The sequence below is a fragment of the Ursus americanus genome, chromosome 2 (genome assembly GCF_024610735.1).
Source record: "Ursus americanus isolate L20-20 chromosome 2, mUrsAme1.1.p, whole genome shotgun sequence".
Taxonomy (NCBI): domain Eukaryota; kingdom Metazoa; phylum Chordata; class Mammalia; order Carnivora; family Ursidae; genus Ursus; species Ursus americanus.
Window position 1 is genome coordinate 102,718,994 of NC_142128.1, and position 23,681 is coordinate 102,742,674.

General features: G+C 49.3%; 1 protein-coding gene across 1 annotated transcript in view; it reads right to left on the reverse strand.

The window, feature by feature from the left end:
* The window catches only part of KIF26B (kinesin family member 26B), a 422,711-nt gene that overhangs the window by 258,527 nt on the left and 140,503 nt on the right, over positions 1 to 23,681 (reverse strand). Inside the window, exon 3 of the mRNA XM_045796283.2 lies at positions 1,209 to 1,745. Coding sequence (XP_045652239.1) covers positions 1,209 to 1,745 — 537 coding nt within the window. The remainder of the gene's footprint in view (positions 1 to 1,208; positions 1,746 to 23,681) is intronic.

A 23,681-nucleotide genomic window follows, 5' to 3' on the forward strand; every position in this document is an offset into this window, starting at 1 on the left:
CTACAAAAGGAAGATCCAACAGCTGTCCTGCCTGCTCACAGGCCCCCCGTGAGGTTAAGTAAAATGATGTGCACACTGTATTTCATAAACTCCAAAGCACCCACCCAGTAAATGAAACTGGGCGATCCAAGAATGCTAACTTCTTACGATAATGATCCAGGCTCCCCACGTTCCTCCAAGATACTAAGAGAAGCCATCTACACTCTAGAAAAGTCACCAGGATTTGGATCAGCCACACTGAACTCATTTTATCCTTCCCCGTACCTTTGCTCCATGTAACAAAAACGCTGTGTTCACTCAACTTGCTTCTTTTCTCTTCTGGACACATGGACAGACTGACTTTCCCTGCAGGAAGGGGAGGCCAAATGCCTAGACTCTCGCCACTGGAATGTGGTTCGAAATTATCTGTGCCCATTCCAGGCTGGGCCCCCCTATCCCCCCATGTCTCCCTGTGAGATTCTTGACAACTCATTCTCCCCTCATTTCTTGGCCACTTGTGCAAGATCTGGTGGCAGACTCTGAAGCCTCTTGAAAATGGTGACATGGAGACCAGTGGAAGGCCATGCACCAAACACCCAATACGGCAGGACCATGTGTTACACCAGCTAGCCTCCCTGACCGATACACCCCATGACCACGGCCGCCTCTCCATTTCGCAGTGACTATCAGTGCTTTCCGCTGCTTCCCGCATGTCTGATGCAGGGGACACAGATGCATATGGTAAACCCATCCCTTACCCAACAGAAAACTCACCCAAGAGAAATTAGACTTTTTTTTTTTTTTTAGATGCTTTGGTAGATTTGGGACCTGCTCTCTTATTTCTTTAGGGAAACTTGGGAGTATGTGCTCATTTCAATAACTGCAAAGAGAAAATAAGAAAATGGGAAGACACTTTTGGTAACCTCATCCCAACATATTTAAAGTGAGTTGCAAATAGAAAAGGGTTATGGTCCTCCAGGCAGGAGAGGTTAGAAAGGGACTCTACACCTTTTCTAGAAGGTCCAGACAGTGGAAGCAGAGTGCTAGAGGGAACACTGGTCCCTCAGATATTTTCTCTTTATTGAGCAATGACCAGTGGGACCACATGAAGACATTAGGCTCTGAGTTGGGGCGTTCCCAGAAGGAAAAGAGCAAAGGCAGGAAGTGCTGCCCACTTCTCTGTTTTGACTCCAACCAAATTTACTCTAACTCATTCAGAGGCCACTTACCTGGTATGGGTACAGGGTGACCCCGTTGGTTCTCGACAGGGACCAGGTACCATCCAGGTACTGGTGAGCTTGGATGGCCACTGAGTTGAGGATGTTCCCATTGCTGGGACTGGTGGCCATCTGAAGACTGACCTTGGCCTGGTGGGTTGGGGACCCACTCTTCTTCTCGGCCCCATTGCTGACCCCGAGGCTGTTGGGTTTGCTGCTGTGCTTGTTGTTCACGAAAGCTGTGTAGTTGGAGGAGGCATAGGGGGCAGGCACAAAGGCCCACTCTCTGGGCTGCTGGAGCCCACCCACATGCCGGGACCCCACAAGGGTGGGCATGTTGGAGAGCGGTGGGGGCGAGCCAGGGGAGCCATCGTAATGCTCGCTGCTAGCTGCCTGTTCCAAGGTCAGCACCATCTGGATGGCCTCCTGCTTCAGCTGGTTCAGGTGTGTGGCACAAACATCACAGCGGTTGTCCTTGTCATTCCAGGCTTTCCGGATGGTGTTGGGGACCTGCAGCTTGTCGTGAATCACAGCCGAGAAAGCAGGGTCCTAGAGAACACACAAGCAAGAACACAGGAGAACCTGTCACTCAAGGCTGGTAAGTGCAATTCACATGTCTGGCTTATGAGTTAAGCCCTAGATGAAGTCAGAGTTGGACTGTCTGATAGACATTCAACAGAGATGGGCAGCCAGACTAGCAGGAGAACTTCTGCTGGACAAACAGAGTTGACGAATAGGATTATGATGGTGGAGACATTAAGGAATAACTTTTAAAAAGATCGCTAAGCCTCCTCCTCACCAGGAGAGTCAAATAAGAACATTCTGGATTCTTCCCCTTGCCTCCGCTAAAGAATTACAGCCATACCCGGCTCTCCCCAAGGTGTTCACCAAGAAGACACAAATGTCTGTGCAGGTGTGAGGGGTGCAGTCATTCTGGACTGAGGCATGTGGTCCCCTGGTTCCCTGTGACCCATGGAACATTGGTAATTGATAGAGATTCTATTCTAAGAAAGTCTTGGCCTCATTAGTACTATGTGCTAAGTTCCACTGGAAGAAAGCCAAACTGAACGGATTCTAGACCAGAGACCCAGCCTGCTCCAACAGCCTAGCAAGCCCCGAAAATTCACTGGTTACCATTTGCTCATGGCAAGCTGGATGCATGTGTCTGATATCCTACCCGATTCAAAGAAAAATGTCTCCTTGGCAAACAGTCCAAGATGCTGTTCCCCACAAACTTCATCCACAGCGACTATTCAAAATTCCTTAGCTCAGAAACGCTTTTCTAAAAGAAATCAGAAACTGAGTTGAAGGAGGATGATTTCTTTCCTCTACTTTGTGTGATTTTTACAGGACAACAGGATTTCACAGGGAAATAAGCACTAGGAGTATTAACTGGTTACCAGAATATGCGGTTCTAGTTCCAGCTGTGCTACTAATTAGACGTGTGACCTTGGACAAGCTACTTAGCCTCACTGAGACCCTCATCTGTCACACGAGGCCATGGCCTCTCCTTGTTAGGTCCTTCCAGCTCCATGACTGGTCGTGGAGAAACTGGGACAAGAGGGTAGTTCTGTTTATTATATGAACAGAGCTCCATGCCACCTTGGGGGCCTGATCAAACTTCTGAGATCCAACATTTTTTTGCAAATAACGGACGAGGCTCATTTCTAGTCTTGTTTTCCTCTCGGACCTTAGAAGAACCCCCGCCCTTCTGAAACCCGCTGTCAGCTTTTATGGGGAAGCTCCTCAGGACTGAGTGGGGTTTGATGTGGGTAACAGAGGCCGTGTGGGGCAGCCGGGGCGGGCAGGAAGCCCAGCGGTGGGAGGACTGTCCGTAATTAGGATCCATCTTGATTATGGGCTACAGCATTTTGTTTTCCCTGTTTAAGTACCCTGAAGAGCTCCTTGGCATACACTGATTAATTGATTAATAAATCAAGAGGTCTCTTCCCACAGCAGCAGCGAGGAGTGGCTCAGGAGGCAGAAACTCAAGACGGTTGTCTGAAATGATGGGAAATACTAGGAGGTCAAGGTTGATCAAATCTGGTTGACAAAGTGATGGGAACCATATGAGACCTGCCTTGTGGCATCCTTCTCGCTGACAGCTGCTTTGCCCAGAGTCACATCGCAACTCAGAGCATGTGGCATCCAAACAGGCAGACAGGCCCCTCAGGGACCACGTTCGAGCAGACCGTCACTTCCGTTTTCACATAAGGAAACTGAGCTCCAAAAGGGTTAAAAGCTTGGACGACGCCCAGACTTCTCAACCACTAGCTCATGATTTTCAGAGCCAAAGAGTCATAGTCAACCGTGGACTCATATTTTTTTGCACAGACATATAAAGTTTTCACCTCATCCATCTAGGAAATATTCATTTATTCAAAAGAAATTTATTTGAGCCTCCATATGCCAAGTTCCAGTTTCTTGATTTTGGGTTTTTGTTTTTTTTAAGATTTTATTTACTTACTTGAGAAAGAGAGAGAGAGAGAGAGCATAGCAGGCAGAGGGGCAGAGGGAGAGGGAGAAGCACACTCCCCATGAGCAGAGAGCCCAATATGGGGTTCAATCCCAGGACCCTGAGATCATGACCTGAGCCAAAGGCAGATGCTTAACTGACTGAGCCACCTGGTGCCCCGTGTCTCTTGTTTTTCCATATAACATTACATAATGAGAATTTTCCCTTATTAATAAATGTCATTTGAAAATGTGATTTTTAATGACCACACCGTATTTTAGCCTTTAGTTGTTTCAAAGGTCAATTACTCGCTCTCATGTTCCACTACATAGCTGGACATAGCGTAAGAAATCAGTGACTGGCACTCAGAGGCAATCCACAGCCCACGGTTTATGCTTCCAAGGCCCCAAACGATTTGGTGTCACGACGCCTTGAATTAATTGCTGATTTAGAATATTTGCATTAACTCATCATCAGGAAGAAGTGTCACAGTAAGGAGGCAGATATGAGACCAGTCCCATCCACACATCACAGTTTAGTTTAGATCCTTGTAGAATCTGGATTTAACTTGACATCTGCACCGGGGAAAAAGGCCACATCTGTGGACAGAAATGGCATGAGCCCACGTCTAAGGATTCCTTTCCTCTTCGTTTTCACTGCCCTCCCTTGAAATAGTGCCTTCTTTACTCAGCCTACTGCTGTTTGCTGCTCAACTTCTAACGTTTAATAAATAATGTATGTTGGCCAGGCCCCACACCGGGCTGAGGGGCTAAGGTTGCTCGAACATAATTCCTGTCCTCTGTGAGTCTGCAGTCCAAGGGACTTTCTTGGTCCCTGGATGCCACCCTGGATGCCACCCCCAGCCCAGGACCAATCAACACCCACTGGGAGGACGCGTGGACCTCAGCGCTCCCCTCCCAGTTCCCAGGGCATCAACAAAATCATCCGTGAGCCCTGCCGTGGAGCCCAGCAGCATGATGATGGACGCAGCCACAGATGCCAGGAAGCAGCAAAGAGCCACTGGGGTCTCATCCAGAGGAAAGCTGAGACCGATGCTTGAAGGAGTATACAAGTCCTGGCTGACGTCAGAGGTGTTTCCGCAACTAAGCCACCCTCGATCCAAAGCCCTCTGCATGTTCTTATCCTCAAAAGGCCTCAGGAAGTCAAGAGATGAAGCTTGTGGAAACGAAAATCCTTTTCACCTGTTTGTCCATACATCATAAATATTTTAGTGCAACTCCAAACTCCAGAGACGGATGGCCAACCGACGCGGCTTTCTGTACGCGCTGGAATAAAGAGGACTCTGGTTCAGGGGAGGGGCGTCCTCACCAGGGAGGCGTGCATGTGCCAAGCGTTCCTGTCACACACGCACAGAGGACTGCAGGCCCCAGGGGACAGATGACGGGAGCGTCCTCCGGGTCGGCTGGCACCCAAAGAAACCTGGACCCAGGGAGGGAACGAAGTAAGGCCCCAGTCTGGCTTGCTGCCTTGCTTAGGGGCTTCAAAGAAGCTCCTAGGGTCCAGTCCTGGCTCATCTTGTGACCTCAGGAAACAATCATGGAAACAGCAAGAATCGGGCCCAAGCTGAGTCTCTATCTTTAAAGTCCTAATTTTCACTCACGTACGAAAATGGGCTATTGGTTTTGGGGACACATTTTTTTTTTTAAGATTTTATTTATTTATTCGACAGAGATAGAGACAGCCAGCGAGAGAGGGAACACAAGCAGGGGGAGTGGGAGAGGAAGAAGCAGGCTCATAGCGGAGGAGCCTGATGTGGGGCTCGATCCCACAACGCCAGGATCACGCCCTGAGCCGAAGGCAGACGCTTAACCGCTGTGCCACCCAGGCGCCCCATGGGGCCACACTTTCAACCTGAACTTTGAAGTTTAAGGGTTCTGAGCCCCAAACATTCGCACCTCTCAGAAATAATAACAAAATTATTTGTCCTTCCACGTCTGCCACGGTGAGGAATTCCAGAAAACACTTAGGAATCTGGTCACGTTCCTTAGAAGGAGGGCTAAGGGGAAAGTGAAGCCCATGTTCAGACACCTTATCTGCCCCCCGCCCCCGGCGACTGCTAGGAAGGAACACAGAAAATTCCATAAGATGGTTTTCTGACCCCTTTATAGCTCTTCTACTTCTTCCAGGGGCCTTTCGGGAAAAGGGACGTCCTGCCACGTCCCCTAAGCATCTCTTAGACCAGTGACTCTCTCCAGGTTGACCCCGCTGTCTTCTGGCACACGGATCTAAGAAATTACGACGAAGTCTCTCCTCCCCAGGCACAGGCATCCAAGCCCATGGCTCCAAGAGCCATCTATACCCCGGTGACCAGGAATTCTCTCCCTGTTCCTACTGGCCTTTCTCCTGAGCTCTGAACCTTATAGTTCAGGCCCCCTCTGGAAAACACCACCCAGATAAATACTCTTCAGACCGACAATTCAAAATTAATTTTATTTTCCCCCAAACCTATTTGTATTCCAACAGTCACTGTCAAAGTTTAAATAGTATTCTTATCCATTCTGGCTCGCAGGCTAGAAATCTAGAACCTTCCTTGTCTCCTCCTTTCCCCACCAGTCCAGTGGCCAAAGGTAGATGATACCTTCTAAAAGCTCTTGCCTGTCCCTCCGCTCCATGCCGCTGCCACGATAAAGCTCTTAGCCCTTCTCACATCACTGTGGTCTCCCCGATTCTAGCCTTGACCTTGAACCTGCTTCCCCCAAAACGATTTTACTCAAATGCAGATCCAGTGGTGCCACTGACCCTGCTTTCCTATGCCTGCACTCTAGGTGCGATCTCACTTCTGTGACTATTTGTGGAACTCTTTCTCTGTAAGATCGTCAGCTCCTTGAAAGGAAATGCTCTTTCTTTCCATCTTTAATTCCCCCGTGTCTAGAACAGTGCCTACTACATAGTAAGGCCTGGACGAATATTTGTGAAATAAATAAGAGAATGAAAATAACTCAAGCAAGGCAAAAACAGCCAAGTAACAAAGCTGGTCTGTGCCCACCTTTCGTTCATTTTGTCTAAGTGACCTAGTCGCCTATTAGACAATTCTTCCAAATCGAATGTGATTAGAGTTTTCCAACCGTATTTGTGCTACCTGGCTTGAAAAGCCTAGTGTGGGTCAACCACAACCCGGATGTCCTCCTTTGACCTGACTCTTCCTTAAACTATTAGAATATATTCTCCATTCTCTTGCCTCAATACACAATCTCTCTTTTTCCTAAGTTGCCAGAAAAGTAATGTTTATATGCAAAGCCTTTTTTTTTTTTTACCATCAGACCAGCTCATTGGCAGGAAAACATGGGAAACCTACATAAAGGAGTATTCCAGATCATCAGGACACGCCTGGTGTCGCAGGGCTGGACCCCCAGCGAGCAGGGGGCATGCCTATTGTCCAAGAGCAGGGGCCCAGCTTTCAGCACATGAGGCAGGGCTGCTCACGAGAGCGCAGACTGTGGCGTGAGAGCAGGGATGCCGGGATTAGCGCCCAAGCAGACCATGTGCTAATGGTCCTCCTTGCTTTCTGTCCCATTTCATCCTCTGCTCAGCCATAAAGGCTAATGCTGCTTTTGAGGACAAGGGTGTTGGTTTTTTCCATGTAATTTTAGCCAAAAGTGTGCTTTGACCGTGTTCCTCCCAAGACTCTAGGGCGGCAAGGAAGGCAACAGCTGGGGTCCACGTCCAGCGTGTGTCATACACATTCCTGTTGGTGTTTGCTTCTGGTTTATTATTCTAGACGCCTCTAGTGACAAGCTCATCAAAACTGAAGCCGTTCTTCAAAGGCAGATTCTTTCCACTTTGTTCCTAAAACTTTCTTCCTCCATAAATGCTGTCCCGTGAGCCCCGGGATGGCGGGGGATACTCTGAGAATGCTGTTTTGTTCCCCACAGCAAGCAGCTTCCCAGAAGATCAATGGCATCCCCCTCACACTCCTCAGCCTCTTTCCAGCCAGGGTTTGCGTTCCCGCCCCCTGCCCACCTCCCGACGCACTGCTCATCGGCGTGCCTTCTTCCTCAGGCACCTGTGTCCGCACAGCAGCTCTGCCCCAAAGGCAGGTGCCCATGTTAATGATTCTCTTTTCTGAATGGAAACAGCAAAACGGAAAGTTTGCCAACCTCCAGATAGCCGGCCTCAGGTGCATGAACCCAGAACACAAACACTCTCATTCAAATATTTGACTCAAACGTCCCTCAGAGAAGTGGTATTTTTTTTTTCCCACCTCGGTAATTTCAGAAAAAGAAAGAGCAAGATAATCTGACCCCATCTTAATTAGCCACGGGCAGAAGGGAGAATTTAAATATCTGAAACCTAAGGATGCTCCCAAAATGCCAACAGCTGGATGTAACTTCTTCCTCAGGGCGATGCGACCCCCATGCTCGCCAGCCCCCGACCTGCACACCTCACTTCCCATGCATGCTTGACGGTACTCGGAAGGTCAAGGGGGTGCATCCGGTCCCGACAGCCCACGGTCCTTCCCAAGTGAGACTCTACTCGCCCAGCCATCTTGTTGAATCAGCCCAGAGCAAGTGACCAACAGCTAAACATCAGTGTTCTTTACTGCTCTTGTTCATAGGGTCCCCAGACCCCCAGACAGGCCATCCGACTCCCCTGGAGGGAAGCCAGGGAACAAATCAGACCATGACAAGTGATGCCATCTCACTGGCCTGGGTGGTGGAGAGTGACCCCTTCGTGGGGGCTGCTGTTCTCACTAACGCCATGCAAGCTGAAGAGGGTCGGAGTGGTCCCCTATGTTCAGCACAAGGACACAAGGCTCGTTCTGCGAAGTTAGGGGCTTGCGAGAGGGAGGGAGGCAGAGAGATGTGAAAGAGCAGACAGGGAGTGCTATCATTAGAGCTCCTTCTAGTCGAGGCCTAAAAGCCAAAACAATGACAGCAGGGACCAGAGACGGCAACCAGCAACTCAGCCAGGCCCCGAAATCTCCGAAAAATCTCCGGTGGCCAGCACACCTGCTTCGTTCACGTGAAACCTCCCTCCAGCCTACGAGGCTCGTCTGAACACAAGGCTTGTCATCTCCCTTCCTCATCTGCATTGTGAGCCACGGGCGCTCTGCTCCGTAACGACGATCACACGTGGACACGGATCCCAGCGTGCGAGCAAGAATGAACGGAAAGGCATGCGAGGTAATGAGCTCAGAGAAGCCAAAAAAACCTGCCGCAGGAAGAAATGTTAAGTGTCAGACCAAAGTTGTTCTACATAAGAAACCAAATTAACCCGGGATGTAGCGCCTGGGCCCCGCCGAAGCAACCCCGCTCTGCATTAGGGCAGGGAGACTGGGGGGGGGGGGGGGGCTTCAGTGGGAATGGCTGGGTCCCCACGTGAGGCTGCCGGGTGGCAGGATGCAATTAACACGGCTGCTTGCAGCGACGGGCGGAGAAGTGTTGCAGCTGATAAGACCCTTCTGCTTCAAAAGAAAAGGGAGCTTTTTCATTAGAACTTAATACGATTAAGAACAGTTCGTGGATTACTGTAAAGAATAGGTGCAGTGTCCCTCATTAGGATCTCTCTTTTCCAACTCAATGGCAGGGACAGTGTCTGTCGATTCTCCTCTGTTAAGAGTGTGTGAGGTTCGGGCCCCTGCTTTACTGCTTCGGAGCTATTAAAAAATATCCCCAATCTTCAGTCCCCCCAAATGTAAAAATGGGCACTGATCATTGTCCCTGGTTTAGTGAGCAAGGATTAGATTGTGGTCACACGTGTAATATAGGGCACACAGTCCCCATCCTTGGGAAATGCTAAGTGAAGGGAGTAATTTTTTTTTTTAAGTTTTTATTTATTTATTTGTCAGAGAGAGAGAGAGCGGGCACAAGCAGGGGGAGCATCAGGCAGAGGGAGAAGCAGGCTCCCCGCTGAGCAGGGAGCCTGATGCGGGGCTCAGTCCTAGGACCCTGGGATCATGACCTGGGCTGAAGGCAGATGCTTAACTGACTGAGCCAGCCAGGTGCCCTGACGGTAGTACTGAGGTCAGTGTCACACTTCTCAGTATCTAATACCACACAGTGTGTTTATGAATTCAGCCCTACGGATGCTGCTGCTGATGGCAACACAGTGACAATGATCTTAGGGCTTCCTTTCGTCCAGGAGGATTTAGCAAACACCTGTGGAATTAAGAGGTGAGGGCACGACAGAGATGCGGATACACGGTCTTCAGTGAACATCTGTCATATTCGGGCAAGTCGAGGTCCTCTTAAAAGAAACCGAAGTTAAGAATGGGTTTGTGGCATTCCTGAGCACAGCCCGCGTGGCTCCCAGCCTTCTCTGCGCTCCAAGGTGAAACAATCTGACTCGTTCATTTCCATGGAACTGAGGCTACGATGTTGCTCAACTGAGAAGGACTCCTTACTTCTCCCCCAGGAGTGGGCAGTGCTCCAAAGGCGCTCTGCTGAATGTTCACGTAGAATCATAGGGCCGTGACTCTGCCCAGGAGGTGGAGAAAGGGAAGATGGTTTTGCCTTAGTCTAACTACCTTCAAACCTGAAAATCTTGCTCTCGGGGCTACCCCCAGGCCCTGGGGAAGAGGATCTGTTCACAGACAGATCAAGGACTTGGACTGGGCAAGGAGATGTTCACTGAATACCTATCGAAATATTGCCCTGAACTGCAAGGTTCTCGTTCAAACCAACACAAAAATAAAGTGCAGGACCTCACAGACAGGAAGCGCTAATGAAGGTTCTCGTGCGGCACACTCAAATTCTACCTTTGAGCTGGTAAAGTCTAGCTAGAGTACATGTGTTCCTTATGTGTGGGCTACAATGCACCGTCAGGTGGCACTGGATTTTTTTTTCCAATCTCTAAGTAGTTGTGTTAGTTTAATGCTGTTAAGGAGTCTGTTAATTATCTAATTATGAAATTGCCTGATGCTTCTTTTTCCTTTAATGGACTTTGTATGCATGAGCTGCTGCAGAAACGTACTTGGCTAATGTTTTCTGGACTCACGACAAAAAGATGAAGTACCTACAATATAAGCTTGGTGTTGTTCTTAAAAGACAAACATTTCTTTTAAAGATTTTATTTATTTATTTGACACAGAGACAGCCAGTGAGAGAGAGACAAGCAGGGGGAGTGGGAGAGGAAGAAGCAGCCTCCCAGCAGAGGAGCCTGATGTGGGGCTCGATCCCAGAACGCCAGGATCACGCCCTGAGTCGAAGGAAGACACTTAACGACTGAGCCACCCAGGCACCCCAAAAGACAAAATTTGTTTCTGCCATACCCTACAACACACTTAAATACCTCTGCTGGTCCTGTGACCTGACCCGTGTGACCCAGTATTTCCGGCCCCATGCAATCTGCTTCAAGCCGAATTGTCAGACACCTGTCTCAGGGGTCCCCGTGGGACCCTCCTGCATAGTCAGGGTGGGTGTCTTTCTGTCCAGAGAAGCCCCTGCATTTCTCTCCCTCTGTGCCTTTGCTCAAGTCCTTGCTCTTATCATAATTCCCAGCCTGCCTCGTAAACCACAAGAAAATTTTGGGGGTGATGGAGATGTCCACTATGGTGAGAGTGGTCCCATGGCTGTATACATATGCCCAAATGTATCCAATCGTACACTTTAGATGTGTACAGTTTACTGAAAGCCAATTATATACCCACGAAGCTGAAAAAAAAAAAAAAAACCAAAAACCTGTTCATCCATCCTAAGGCCCAATGTGGGCATGAAACCTGACTCTCAGAAGGGATGTCTTCTTTCCACTGACCTCCAACACACTTCTCTGATCTGAGTTATTTGTATCACTTGGCACACACTTCCTCGTTAGTTAAAGTTGGACATGTTCTATCTCCACAATCATGGTAAATTCCAAGGGGGCAGAAACCATGCCATGATTTCAATAGTAATGATAAGTTCTACTCTTGCCCCCCAGAGTCTACTCGAGACAGCAGCCAGGGTGATCCATGAAGTCTTAAATCTGATGCTGACATTCCTTGACTTACAGTCCTCCCAGGCCCACCTGACTTCCCTCAGAGCCACGGTCTCTGCACTGGGCCTGCATGACCTGGCCTGCTGCCCCCTCCCTAAACTGTCACTTGCAGATCCCGGGACCTCTCTCAGATTCTCTGGGTCCTGTATCAGAATCTCAGGGGAGGAGGGCTGTGGAATCTGCATTTTAGCAATTCTGGGGCCACGCTCTCATGAACAGATGGGAAGGGAGACGGAGTGAGGGAAGGCAGGAGAACAGGAGGAAAGGGACATCGTTCCCTCCCTTTCAAGCACCCCACCCTCGCTGTGGCCCTCGGGCCGGAGCTGCCACTCCACCCTACACACCGCCACTCCTCTGGAAACCTTGGTGCCAGGGACTGCGGCTTTTTCTAGACAATAATTCAAGACAATGATAAATGGCTCGTGGGACAGAGCCCAGAGACTACAGGTATACGGCAAATGTCTCTTCACCAAATTCTCTCCCCAACTCCAGTGGCTCTCGACCCCTGGTGATTTTGACCCCCAGAGGACCTCTGCAAAGACCAAAGACATTCATAGTTGTCACAACTGGGAGGGGGCTACTGACATCTAGTGGGTAGAGGCCAAGGCTGCTGCTAAAAATCTTAGGACACACAGGAAAAGACTCGCATGCCAAAGAATGACCCAGTCCCCGGGTTGGCTGTGCGGAGGCTGAAAGACGGGCCTGCGCCCTCTCCGGACTCCTGGTCACCCACGGGCCTAGGAAAGGAGGCTGGGACAAAGAGGCGGGCGCTCTAAATCCAGAAGCAAATCCGGCTCCTGTCCCACCCTCACTGCAGCGTGGGGATCCCGAATTCTCAAAAGCACGGTCTCTTCATACTGTGACCGCTCGGTCGTGGCTGACAGTCGTGCGAGGCCATGGATGCGCTCGGGCTTGCCACGGGTGGGCACAGACGCCGCACGCGCCGGGGGCACCAGGTCCCAGCCCCTGGCCTCCCTTCTATCAGGTACACAGGCCATTGCCCCGCCCCCTTCTGCTGAGAGAGTGCCGCCAGCTGTTTACAGGAGCGTGGTGGGAAGGGCTGATGTGGGACCCGCATCCCGCCCACATGAAACCGCTCCTCTGCTTCGCGCGGCGCCAGCGGCTGCTCACGGAGCCTGTTGCTTTCCTGGCTGCCCGGCCCAGGTTGCCTCGGGCACCGCGGACGTTGCTCTCAGTCTGAAATGGCTTCAGGCCTCTGCCGGATTGTATATCATGGTAACTTTGCGGTTTCTCTCTGGGCCTGGGAAAACCAATAGCACGATAAGAGGAACCCATCTCGAAGATGTAATTTGATGCAATTATAGAGAAGACCAGAGCGTTCGTTGTTCCTGCAGAACCCACATGGATGCGGCACACGCCATGTGCCAGGCTCTGCCCTGGCTAGGTTTTGGTGGGGAAAGTGACCACAGCTTTGGCCCTAAGTGCCCCCGGCTGCAGTAGACCCTTCGAGGCCAGGGCCCGAGTGGCACGCTGTTGTTTCCACTCACAGTACACGGAGATGACGGAACACCCCCTGGGCAGAGGACGTGCCATAACATGTGACAGACGAACCACTCCAAGACCCAGCTGTGGGATATCGGCTTGGGGACCCAGAACTTCACCATCCATCAGTAGACATCCGTTTGCCCATCTGGGGAGGGATGGATCCATCACGGGATCGTCAGCAATATGTCTTACCCTTCTTCCTTCCCTAAGGATCGTTACTGAAAAGGTCGGAACTGAAAGGTCACTGAGTTGAGCCAGCATCCCGGAAACAGCCTTGAGTATGCAGGTGGCAGGGCCGATGGGCAGGAAGGGCAAGAAGCCCTCATCAGGGGCTTCCCCCACCTCTCCTCTCTCAGCCTTGACCAAGCCTCCTAATCTTCGTGAGTCTCAGTAACTTAGTCATCAGTAACACAGGGATAATACTCATCCTTGGTACTGATGGAAGGATTAAATGGAATCATAGACACAAAGGCACTTTATTATTATTATAATGAGTCCTTTGCATGTTTAACACATGAAGAAGAACGATGAGGGCATCCCAGGTCCTATTTACTGCACTTACCAGTTTGTAGCTAGGGAGCTCGAGGCCCAGGTATTAAAAGGCTTAAGGGCCCCCAAACTACAAAAACACAATTCAAAGGGATATAGGCACCCCGTGTTTAGTGCAGCATTATGGACAAGAGCCAAATTATGGAAGTAGCCCAAGTGTCCATCAATAGATGAATGGATAAAGCTGTGGTGTATACACATGATGGAATATTGCTCAACCATCAAAAACAATGCAGTCTTGCCATTTGCTACAACATGGATGGAGCTAGAGAGTACGATGCTAAGTGAACTCAATCATCAGAGAAAGACAAACCCATATGATTTCACTCATATGTGGGATTTGAGGAAAAAACAAATGAACAAAGGAAAAAGAGAGAGAAACCAAGAAACACTCTTAACTCTAGAGAACAGATGGTTACCACAGGGAAGGCGGGTGATGGGCCGGGTGAAACATGGGATGGGCACTAAAGAGTGCACCTGTCGTGATGAGCACCAGCTGATGTAGGGAAGTGCTGAATCACTCTATTGTACACCTGAAACTGATGTAACATTATATGATAACTATACTGGAATTAAAATTAAAAACTTAATATAAAAGCAGAGGGTTAACAGAATAACAGGACCAAAGGGGGCCCATCCAGGTAAGCCTTTGGCTCCAGAGAAAGGCCAAGATCAAAGTGCCAAGCCCAGCTCAGTGTTCAGCTCTCTGTCCAGATCTTGCCCATGGACAGGACAATGCTCTCAGCTACGTTTATCACAATGGGTAAGTCAGAAAAGATAAAGCAGGAAGCGGCTCTCTCTTCCCCGTGTGTAGTAAGACTGACTTCATGTATGCTCCACGCCAGACTCACTGAAACACTTGTGAGAAGTCACTCTCCTGGCCTTCTCTCCTCACTGCAGTGGTGGAATGTTCCAGAAGGACAGACCAACAGAGTCCACGCCACCCGAACTTGCACATATAAAAGCCAGGCAAATGGAGTCAGTACACGCTGTGGAGAGCTACCAAGAGCTTCCAGGCCCACGACACACACACCCATCTTCACTGGAACCCTGGAATCACCTCAAAGTAATGGAGTGGCGTGCAGGGCTGTCCCCCAGTGGGTGGTCCTGGTGGACTCTCGGCACAATCTGTGGGCAACTTCAGGGACCAGACATGGGATCCCGGAGAAGGTCTGAGCACTCCGTGGCTGGTGAAATGGAAAGCGGGGCTAGAAAATACTCAAGACATGGCTTTAACCAGGTTCTGACGGGCACAGATCATGCAGCGGCGTCCGCCCTGGGTCAAAGTTCAGCAGTGAGCCCAGCACATTCAGGAGGCCGCAGCCCGGGGATTAGAAGGACACTTTGACCGGGATGAGATTTTAACTAGCTGTGTTCTGGGGGACTGGCAGATATGTCTGCCGCTCAAGACACAAGGGAGGCCTCAGGAAGGCCAGAGGGTTTCACGGCGGTCTCTGACGCCAGCAAAGCCCCCGCTCGTCAGAGGAGGCTGAGCTGACACAGGTCAAGAACTCTCCAGGACCCTCCTCTGGAAACATGGCGATTCTGATGTGGCCACTGCTCAGATGAACGACTTTCTGTTCTGCCCAGAATGTTCCAGGCAAACTGCACAGCTCTGGGCAGGCTGAGGCTGGCCCCCGACCCGGACTCAGGGGGGTCCACCAACCTGGACGGGACCCGGCCAGCTGCCTTCACAGCCACCGGCTGAATCCGATTATACCCTTCCGTGAAAAGTGAATCGGGGCAATTGTTTATGCAAAAAATACTCCCAACACTTCTAATTCTAAACTGCGTGGTCCAGAGGTTATCCATATGATTAAACACAACAGAACTGATCTAAGACAAAGCCTTTGGAAGTATGATGTTATCCGTGTGTTTCAGGTACGATCCCCGGCTGATTTGCTGTCAAAACTCGTTCTCAAAGGACTGCGTAATTGTGTGAAGTTTCAAATAGAGATACGCTCAAGATTAGCTCCACGGCGTTTGGGAGCTGAAAACAGAGCCCAGCTGGGGACGGTGGTTTGATTCATACCAGATCTTTCCACATTATTATTTACAAGCAGAGTTTTAGCTGCTTTTTCTGCAAATACTAGAACCTGATTTATTGTTAACAAAGCCTGGTCACTTTTCATAGAACCTAATTCTTTTTTTTTTATTTAATGATTTTTTATTTTATTATGTTAGTCACCATACAGTACATCCCCGGTTTCTGATGTAAAGTTCGATGATTCATTAGTTGCATATAACACCCAGTGAACCTAATTCATTAAGCCAATATCACTGAGGCATTATTAAAAACCTTTACACCTTAGACACTTAATAACAGGGTGGGGTTATTTGGGGGGGGCATTTTTAGTAAATAATGCAACATTAATGAGTACTGTGTATTTCAAAGGTTTAGGGAAGTAGTAAAATGGGATTATTGAAGTTTCCATTTTAAAAACACAATGTTCTTTTAGCAAAACCATACCCTGTTAATATTATTTAAACTATGTCTGGCTATTACCATCAACTGAAAACACGTTGTTAAACCTTCTGGAATCTTCCATTATAATTTCAGATACATTTATAAATGTCTTTAAACTTTAGGAAAGAGGAAAAAGGACTCGCTTATACTTCTATTATTGTATTCACTTTGGAAATGTGAATCCATTCACAATCTAAGAGATTTACTTTTAAAAAATTACAACACAGAGTTCTAAAAGCATCTGTCTAAGCATTTCCTGTGATGACTTCATTCATTTGCTCCACGTACATTGATTACGCATCTATTATAGGCCCCACATTGGTGACAGAGCAGAGCACAAAGCAGTCTCCACCCCCGGGACCTCTCTTCTGGAGAAAAATGAGTAAATGAGCAAGTAAGATATGTCCAGTGGGGACACGTGGAGAATGATCAAGCAGGGGGGTTAGAAAGGGACTTTTAGAATTGGAGTAGGGACTGCTCTTTTTCACAGGACAGTCAAAGATGGCTTGTCCATTGGGGGACACCTGAACGGAGACGTGAAGGCAGCAAGGTCATGAGCCCCAGCGGGCACCTCAGGAAAGCATCTCGGCAGGGAACAGGTGCACGCATGAAGACCCCGAGGTAGGGGCAGGATGTGCATGCCTGGGGACAACAAGGAGGCCAGCATGGCTGCAGTGAGCAGGGAAGATGGTCGACAGTGAGGTCAGGGAGAACGTCAAGTCAAGCATTTAGGCATGGGGCCCAGGCTGGACAGACCATTGCAGAGGCCAGCAGGCTGTAAACGGCATTTACAGCCATGGGACCAGAAGAGGTCACGGAGGGAGGGGGTGCAGATAGAGAAAAGGCATGATGGCTGAGCTCTCCACAATTTATTTCGGAGAGAGGAGAAGGAACCAGAAAAAGACACTGAGAAGATACAGACAGTTCTGTGTGGAGGCATCGGAATAGGGCTGGGGGTAGAAGAAGCTGAAGGGGGGTCAACACAGGCTGAGGGATAGACTGTAAGGAGCAGAGTCTGAAAAACAGAATTTGGGGCCAAAAAACTGAGTTGTAGAAGGAGATGCCTAGCATGATACCACTTAGAGCAAAACACGAGACCAGAGCATGCCACGACATCCCCCACATACTGGTAGGATTATCTGTGCATCTAGGGAGAAGGCAATGCTCCCTGCAGAGGGCCGGTGTGCCAAGAGACACACTGGGAATGCAGGAGACGTGCTGGAAGCTGATGTGGTGGGAGCAGGGATTTCTTCTGGAATTGCTCACCTGGCAAAGGACTCCAGGATCGTCCTGGTCACCGGCCGAGTCACCCTAGTCCAGCACAGGAGGGCTCATTACCAACATTCTGGACACGCTCAACTGTTGTGAGCTGCTTTAAGAGATGGGGAGGACTCCCTTTTGCAAACAAGAAGTTTGCAAAACACTGGGCGTGTGCAGAAGCCCAATGTAAGAAAGAAAGGGGTGGGGGGAGGGAGAGAGACAGAGACAGACAGGGAAGGAAGGAAGGCAGGGAGGAAGGGAGGAAGGGAGGAAGGAAACAGACATTAGTTCTACTTAAAGCAGGGTGGGGCCAGAACCCCACTTGCACCCCAAGAAAGCCTGGAGATCCCACCAGAAGACCCCCCACCTTCCCTGTAATCCCACACAGAGGACTGGCCTACGTAGGAAGCATTCTGGATTTTAACACCTTCCCTCAGCAGCTGTGTTCTGGGACTGCAGAACAAAGGCTCTTCTGTTTGTTTTCGGGCTTTCACCTACTAAATCAAAACCACGCCTCTGCTGATGCCCCCCCCCCCATACAGGTGGAAGTCTTCAGTCCCAGGAATGACGAGCCACCGTCCCAGGCCAAATCCACCTATTTGCCTGGAGCTTCTGTGGCGTGGCCAAAACGTCAGGCACGGAAGGGAATACTAAACTGGATTTTGCAGCTGCCACGAGCGAGGTCCTTATGAATTAGGGGAAAAGTGTCTCTGTTTAATGTCAGTTACAAAGATGACTTCTCTCCCACTTATAACCTCCTGCTAAAAGGAGCAACTCTAAAGTTTAGGAATGTGGTGGGAACTTTGTGAAAATTAGATATTCTTAGTCACAGAAGCCTTCATCACGCTGATTTGGACACAGACCCTAACGTGTACAGGGTAATAATTACCCTGGGCCAAGCAGAGGCAAAATGAAGACCGTTTCTCATGAACACGTACATAATGGTAGGGAAAAAAATAGATTTTATAGAACTTTCTAAATACTTTAACCAGGATACACACACACACACACACACACACACACACACACACACACACCATCCTGCTGGATGGGAAGGGCAGCACATGGCCACAGGATACTTTCAAGAAGACGGATGCACTTTTCGATGTACAGAATATAGTCTGCTGGTTGAAGCAAGTTTGGGAGAGAGACTTTGCCTCCCTGTGACTTTCTCTAGGTCCCTGAGATTTCACCTTCTTGGAAGCCCCCAGCTTCTCCAAGGACAGCTCCCAGGACAGTCTCAGGAAACAGTCTGCAGAGACCTTCCCTTCTCTCTCTCTCTCTCTCTCTCTCTCTCTCTCTCTCTCTCTCTCTATATATATATATATATATATATATATATATACACACACATATAGGCTTTTAGCGTATGCTCCACATACAGTCAGCCAAAGAGAAATGAGGTCGTCGAGGGGCTGGGGTTAGGGAAGAAGAATGGATTCCAGCCGCAGGAATGATGACCGCGAATGAATGAGCTGCATCTCCTGAACACCTCGAACCCGCTTCCCACACCCGCTGCTGCCCCCACACCAGCCAAAGCGGCCCCCTTCACCTTCCTCCACACGGCACAGTAGATCCCTGTTCCGCCAGCTCCCTTCTGACCATGCAACACACGGCAACTGCAGTGGCTTCTGGAGCTTCGGGAATTTCCACAGCTGAGTCCAAAAGCCCTCCTCTGACTGCAAGGCCCGCCTCCCCTCGCCTCCTTCCCCCGCCACCCTGACCCGTCAGACCTTGGCTATCCTCTCATACCCTCAGAGACATCCCCTCACCTGCAGGCTCAGGGTGACCCGTGTTGGCCCTTATGTCCCAAAGCCCATACATTTCTTCTGGTGCCCTTTCCACAACCACGACTGCCTAATTAATTGGATAGGTAGTCACTTAATGTCAAGTCTTCCCTGATATACAAACTTTGAGAGAGGGGGAGCCTCTCTGTCTCACTTCTGCATCCTCAGGGTCTAGCGCGTGGGGTAGGGTCTCTACAGCCACTCGTGAATGAATGAGTTAACGCACAAAGAGTCGCCTTGGACAAAGACAAGGACCACTGAGGGCAAGGAGTTGGGGAAGAAGGCTAGAGAAAGGGAAAGTCCCATTTACATCCAATAGAGATTCCACTGAGAACCAGCTGGGCTAGAGCAGTGTGTCATTTCTGGTATGTTCTCCCTGCTTCGCTGCCATGGAGGGAAAAAGAATTGCAGAGGTAGGGAGGCCGGTCAACCCCCTGGGGTCTGAGGTGAGGATAAAGGCCTGGAACCCTGGGCCCTGCTGTTCCCCAACACTGCGGGATATAGAATTTTATGTATAAAATGAACTTGGGGCCCAGAGTTCATGTGGTGCACAGGCCGTTTGGTAAATCTAGACGGGAGGGCATGAATGTGTACATTTCAGTACAAGGGTCCATGCTGCTTTCGTGTGGGTTATATAGACTTCCTCAAAACCGAACCAAACTCTCCGTATATTAAAAAAAATGAGGAGATGCTCAGTCGGTTGAGAGTCCGACTCTTGATCTCAGCTCAGGTCTTGATCTCAGGGTTGTGAGTTCGAGCTGCATGTTGGGCTCCATCCACGCTGGGCATGGAGCCTACTTAAATAGATAGATAGATAGATAGATAGATAGATAGATAGATAGATAGATAGATAGATAGATAAATAAAAATTTAAAAATTTTTATAAAGATGAGACTGTTGTTCGACTTTATAAATATACTCAAAACTCTTGCACTGTATGTACACTTAAAAGGGTCGATTTTATGGCATCTGAATTATATCGCAATAAAAAAGGCATTCTCTTCCCATCCCGAGTCCAAACCATGTCTTAGTGCTTGTTTTAATGGTACATACACAACACGTTACACATAGGAGTCTATAATCTCAGAAGCCTACCTTCCATAATGAATTTTGGCCCTCAGTACTTGAAAAGTAACAGAATAAAGTAAAGTATATTAGCTAGCCTGAGCCAGGAGCAGATCCAAGTCAGAAAAACCATCTCTAATGTGGCATAGCCACATCGGCACAGAATAATCGATCAACATCCCTGCCCAGCTGGAGGAACGTTCTCCATTAAGCCCAGGCAAAGACCACAAGAATAATCTGAAAGCAAAATCTGACTTGATGAAGCACATAGTATTTCTTGCCACTGCAGTCGACTTCCAGCACCATTTTAATACCCCACAAGACCCCACACAGCCTGGGACAGTCATTGAATCCTTCACTCCGCGAGGACATCTATCTTATAGAAGCTTTGGGTGTGATCAATATGCCTATACTCATGGAGCTATTGAAGGATGGTGCATGTGCAGTGAGGTGTCCAATGGAGTTCTCCAGAACATCTTTGTCCTTTGGATCAGAGGTCACAACATACCATCAGTTGAGTGAAGCAGGAAGAGTAATGGCTGATTAGATCCAAACCCTTTTATTGAGCTATGTTTGAGAAGTAAAGGACATGTGGTGCTGAACATTTAACTGTGCTTACTAGCACACACAGGTGTGTATGTATACACACTCATCTATATGGATCACTTGGTAATGCATATGCAAATGAGCCAGATGTACACATAAGCAGAAATTGACATCCAGGGAAAAGCCAACATCTAGATCGGGGATGGGCCAACTTCTCCTATAAAGAACCAGACAATAGTGCCTTTGGTTTTGCCGGGCACATGGTCTCTGCTGCGAGTTCTCAACTCTGCTACTACAGTGCAAAAGTTGCTACAGATGAGCTGGATTTGGCTCACAGGCCACCGTTTCCTGCTTCCTGGTACCGATAATGCAAGCATAAACTATAGGGAACACTTACTTACACCATCCAAAGGACTCTTTCTAAAGAATTAGAGGTGATCTTGTCTTCTAATAAAATTATAAGACATAATTTAAGCTTTTGATGATTCAGTGTCTACTATGAACGTTAACTAATTTCATACTGTGCCATATGACGTCATGTCCAAGGGGACAGTAAAGTGTAAAAGGCCGTGCCCTTAAGCCATCTGGCTCCAGAAGACGGTACTCAAGAGGACTCAGGTCTGCTTTTTGTCTTCTCTCCCGCTGTCAAGCTGTGAGCTGTCACTTTGTTGGGTTTGTCTTTGTGATTATCTCTACCTTTAATTTGCATTTCTGATCTGTTCCAGGCCAAGAACGGTATCTAAACGAGACGTGGCTATGAAGGTCCAGAACGCTCTTATGAGTCAAGAAACATAAGCATGAGCGTTATTCCCTCTGTGTGGCTACTCCGTGGCCCTTCGGACAATGTTTCAATTCGTCGTTTATTCTACATACCTTTATTGCTAGATAAATGACTCATGAGAAAAGTGTTACTCTTGTCTGTGTGTATGTGCACCCCCAACACACACATACGCACACACACTTGCACGCATACACACCCACAGTCATTGTTTATCTACTCAACAAATACCTATTGCATTCCCATGTGCCCATCACTGTCGTAAGTACTCGGAATACATCAGTGAACAAAATATGAGAAACACACACACAAACACCATCAAGGAGCTTACGTTTGAGAAGTGGGAGATACAAATCATCTGGCCCTACAGCAGAAATGGATCCAACTCAGTAAAGACACACGGCTCTTCAGAAACACACACACACACACACACACACACACACACACACACACACACACACTATTTCTTGATAAGCCAGAACACCCATGCACTCAATTTTCTCGTTACATCTCATTTCCTGCCTCGTTTCTCTGCATGAGAGGCCCCCTTAGAAGCAAAAGTAAGGCACACACCAGCTAAAGACAGGAGGCCTAGCAGACTACCTGGGATTCCAAGTGGTCAGCCTGTTCTTGGGTCATTTAAAACGCTTATTTGACTGTTAATGAGGCCATAAATTCCTGTGATCTGGGAGGTGAACCCCAAATCCTCGCCTGGGTTTCAGTTTCCTATAAAATGGACTACTTAGCCAAGTGCCAGTTTTCCCAGTTTAATGACGTGGGCTTTGTGGTCCCTGAGCACTTAGGGGAGAGAAAGGATAAGAACTCAGGAAATCCGTAGCATCTAGGTGAGGAAGGCCAGAAAGCGTGCTGTTGATCCAGAAGGTAAACAGGAACCAAAACAGGAAATAACCAAACCCCAAGGTCTCGTCAAGAGTGCTCCCAAGCCCTAGCGCTCACAGAGTGGCCACCGCCCGTACCTGCAGAGAAGCCAGTCAGGACTACGGAGAGGATATTTCCCTGCCAGTGCGTCCGCAGGGATTCCACATTCAAGGAGAAGGAAACACAGCACCCCCACCCCCAGGAGCAGATCAAGGTCACCGCGACCATCATCAGGGGCCAAACCAAGGGTCCAGCAGCAGGATGAAATGCACACAAACAGGTGGGACTCGCTGTCCGGCCACATGCCTGTAAGTACTACACGCTGACCTGACGGTCCCTTACCCCGTCTCCTTCCCCTCTCTTCTTCTGGGGAACGGAGCACAGTGCTTTTTCTGGAGAGCATCCTTGTAGCACAGAAACAAGAGCTACCCGGGGTGGGGGCAGTAATCACCATGGAGGCCCTCTCTGTCTCTTCAGGAAATTCCAGTTCTGACTTACTGGGCAGTGCCTTTTGGATACTTCTACTCCATGCAGTCCAAAGAAGCCCACTCCTCAGGTGAAGAAAGCCAATGCCCTGGCTCGCCGTCAAGTTTGAGTGTGTGTATATGCACGTGTGTGCACGCACACCAGCGTGCACAGTGCCTGGGATGCAGGAGTGTGGGATGCCGGGCCCGGGGAGGCTGAGGCGAGACCACAGGGGGAAGGACAATCCCAATCCAGGGCTGGGCCTGGGTCGACGGGAGTACCCCAGAGTCAATGGACCCCGCCCTAGGAGCAGCTAATATGCAGGCAGGGCTCGCGCAGTTATGCCTGCACATTCAGCCTGGAAAGGCAAGCTGGGTAGCAGAGCCCAGAGATGGGCTGGACAGTCAGAAGGGCTCACAGGTGAACAGGGCAGGTGCAGGGCGGGGATACCCACCGACCCTGGGCCCGACTGCTCTTCTCTGTCCCTACTTTCAGGACGATGACCCAGACCACAGGCCTATTGAACATGCTGGGGCCTCCGGATGACGTGCGGTTCTTACCCCGTCTGGGGACACGAGCTTTGGAACCAGACCAATCTGGGTTCCGATCCCAGCTCCGACACCGGATACACGTGTGGACTTGGTCTAGTTGTCTCCCCTCTTTGGGGTCCTTATCCACGAAAACGAATGGCAGGAACGCCTACCTCACACGCCTACTCTGGGTCTGACCTGAGGGTGATGATAGGAAGTGCTTGGCGAAGGCAGAGACATGACGAATGCTCAAAAACGTCCCT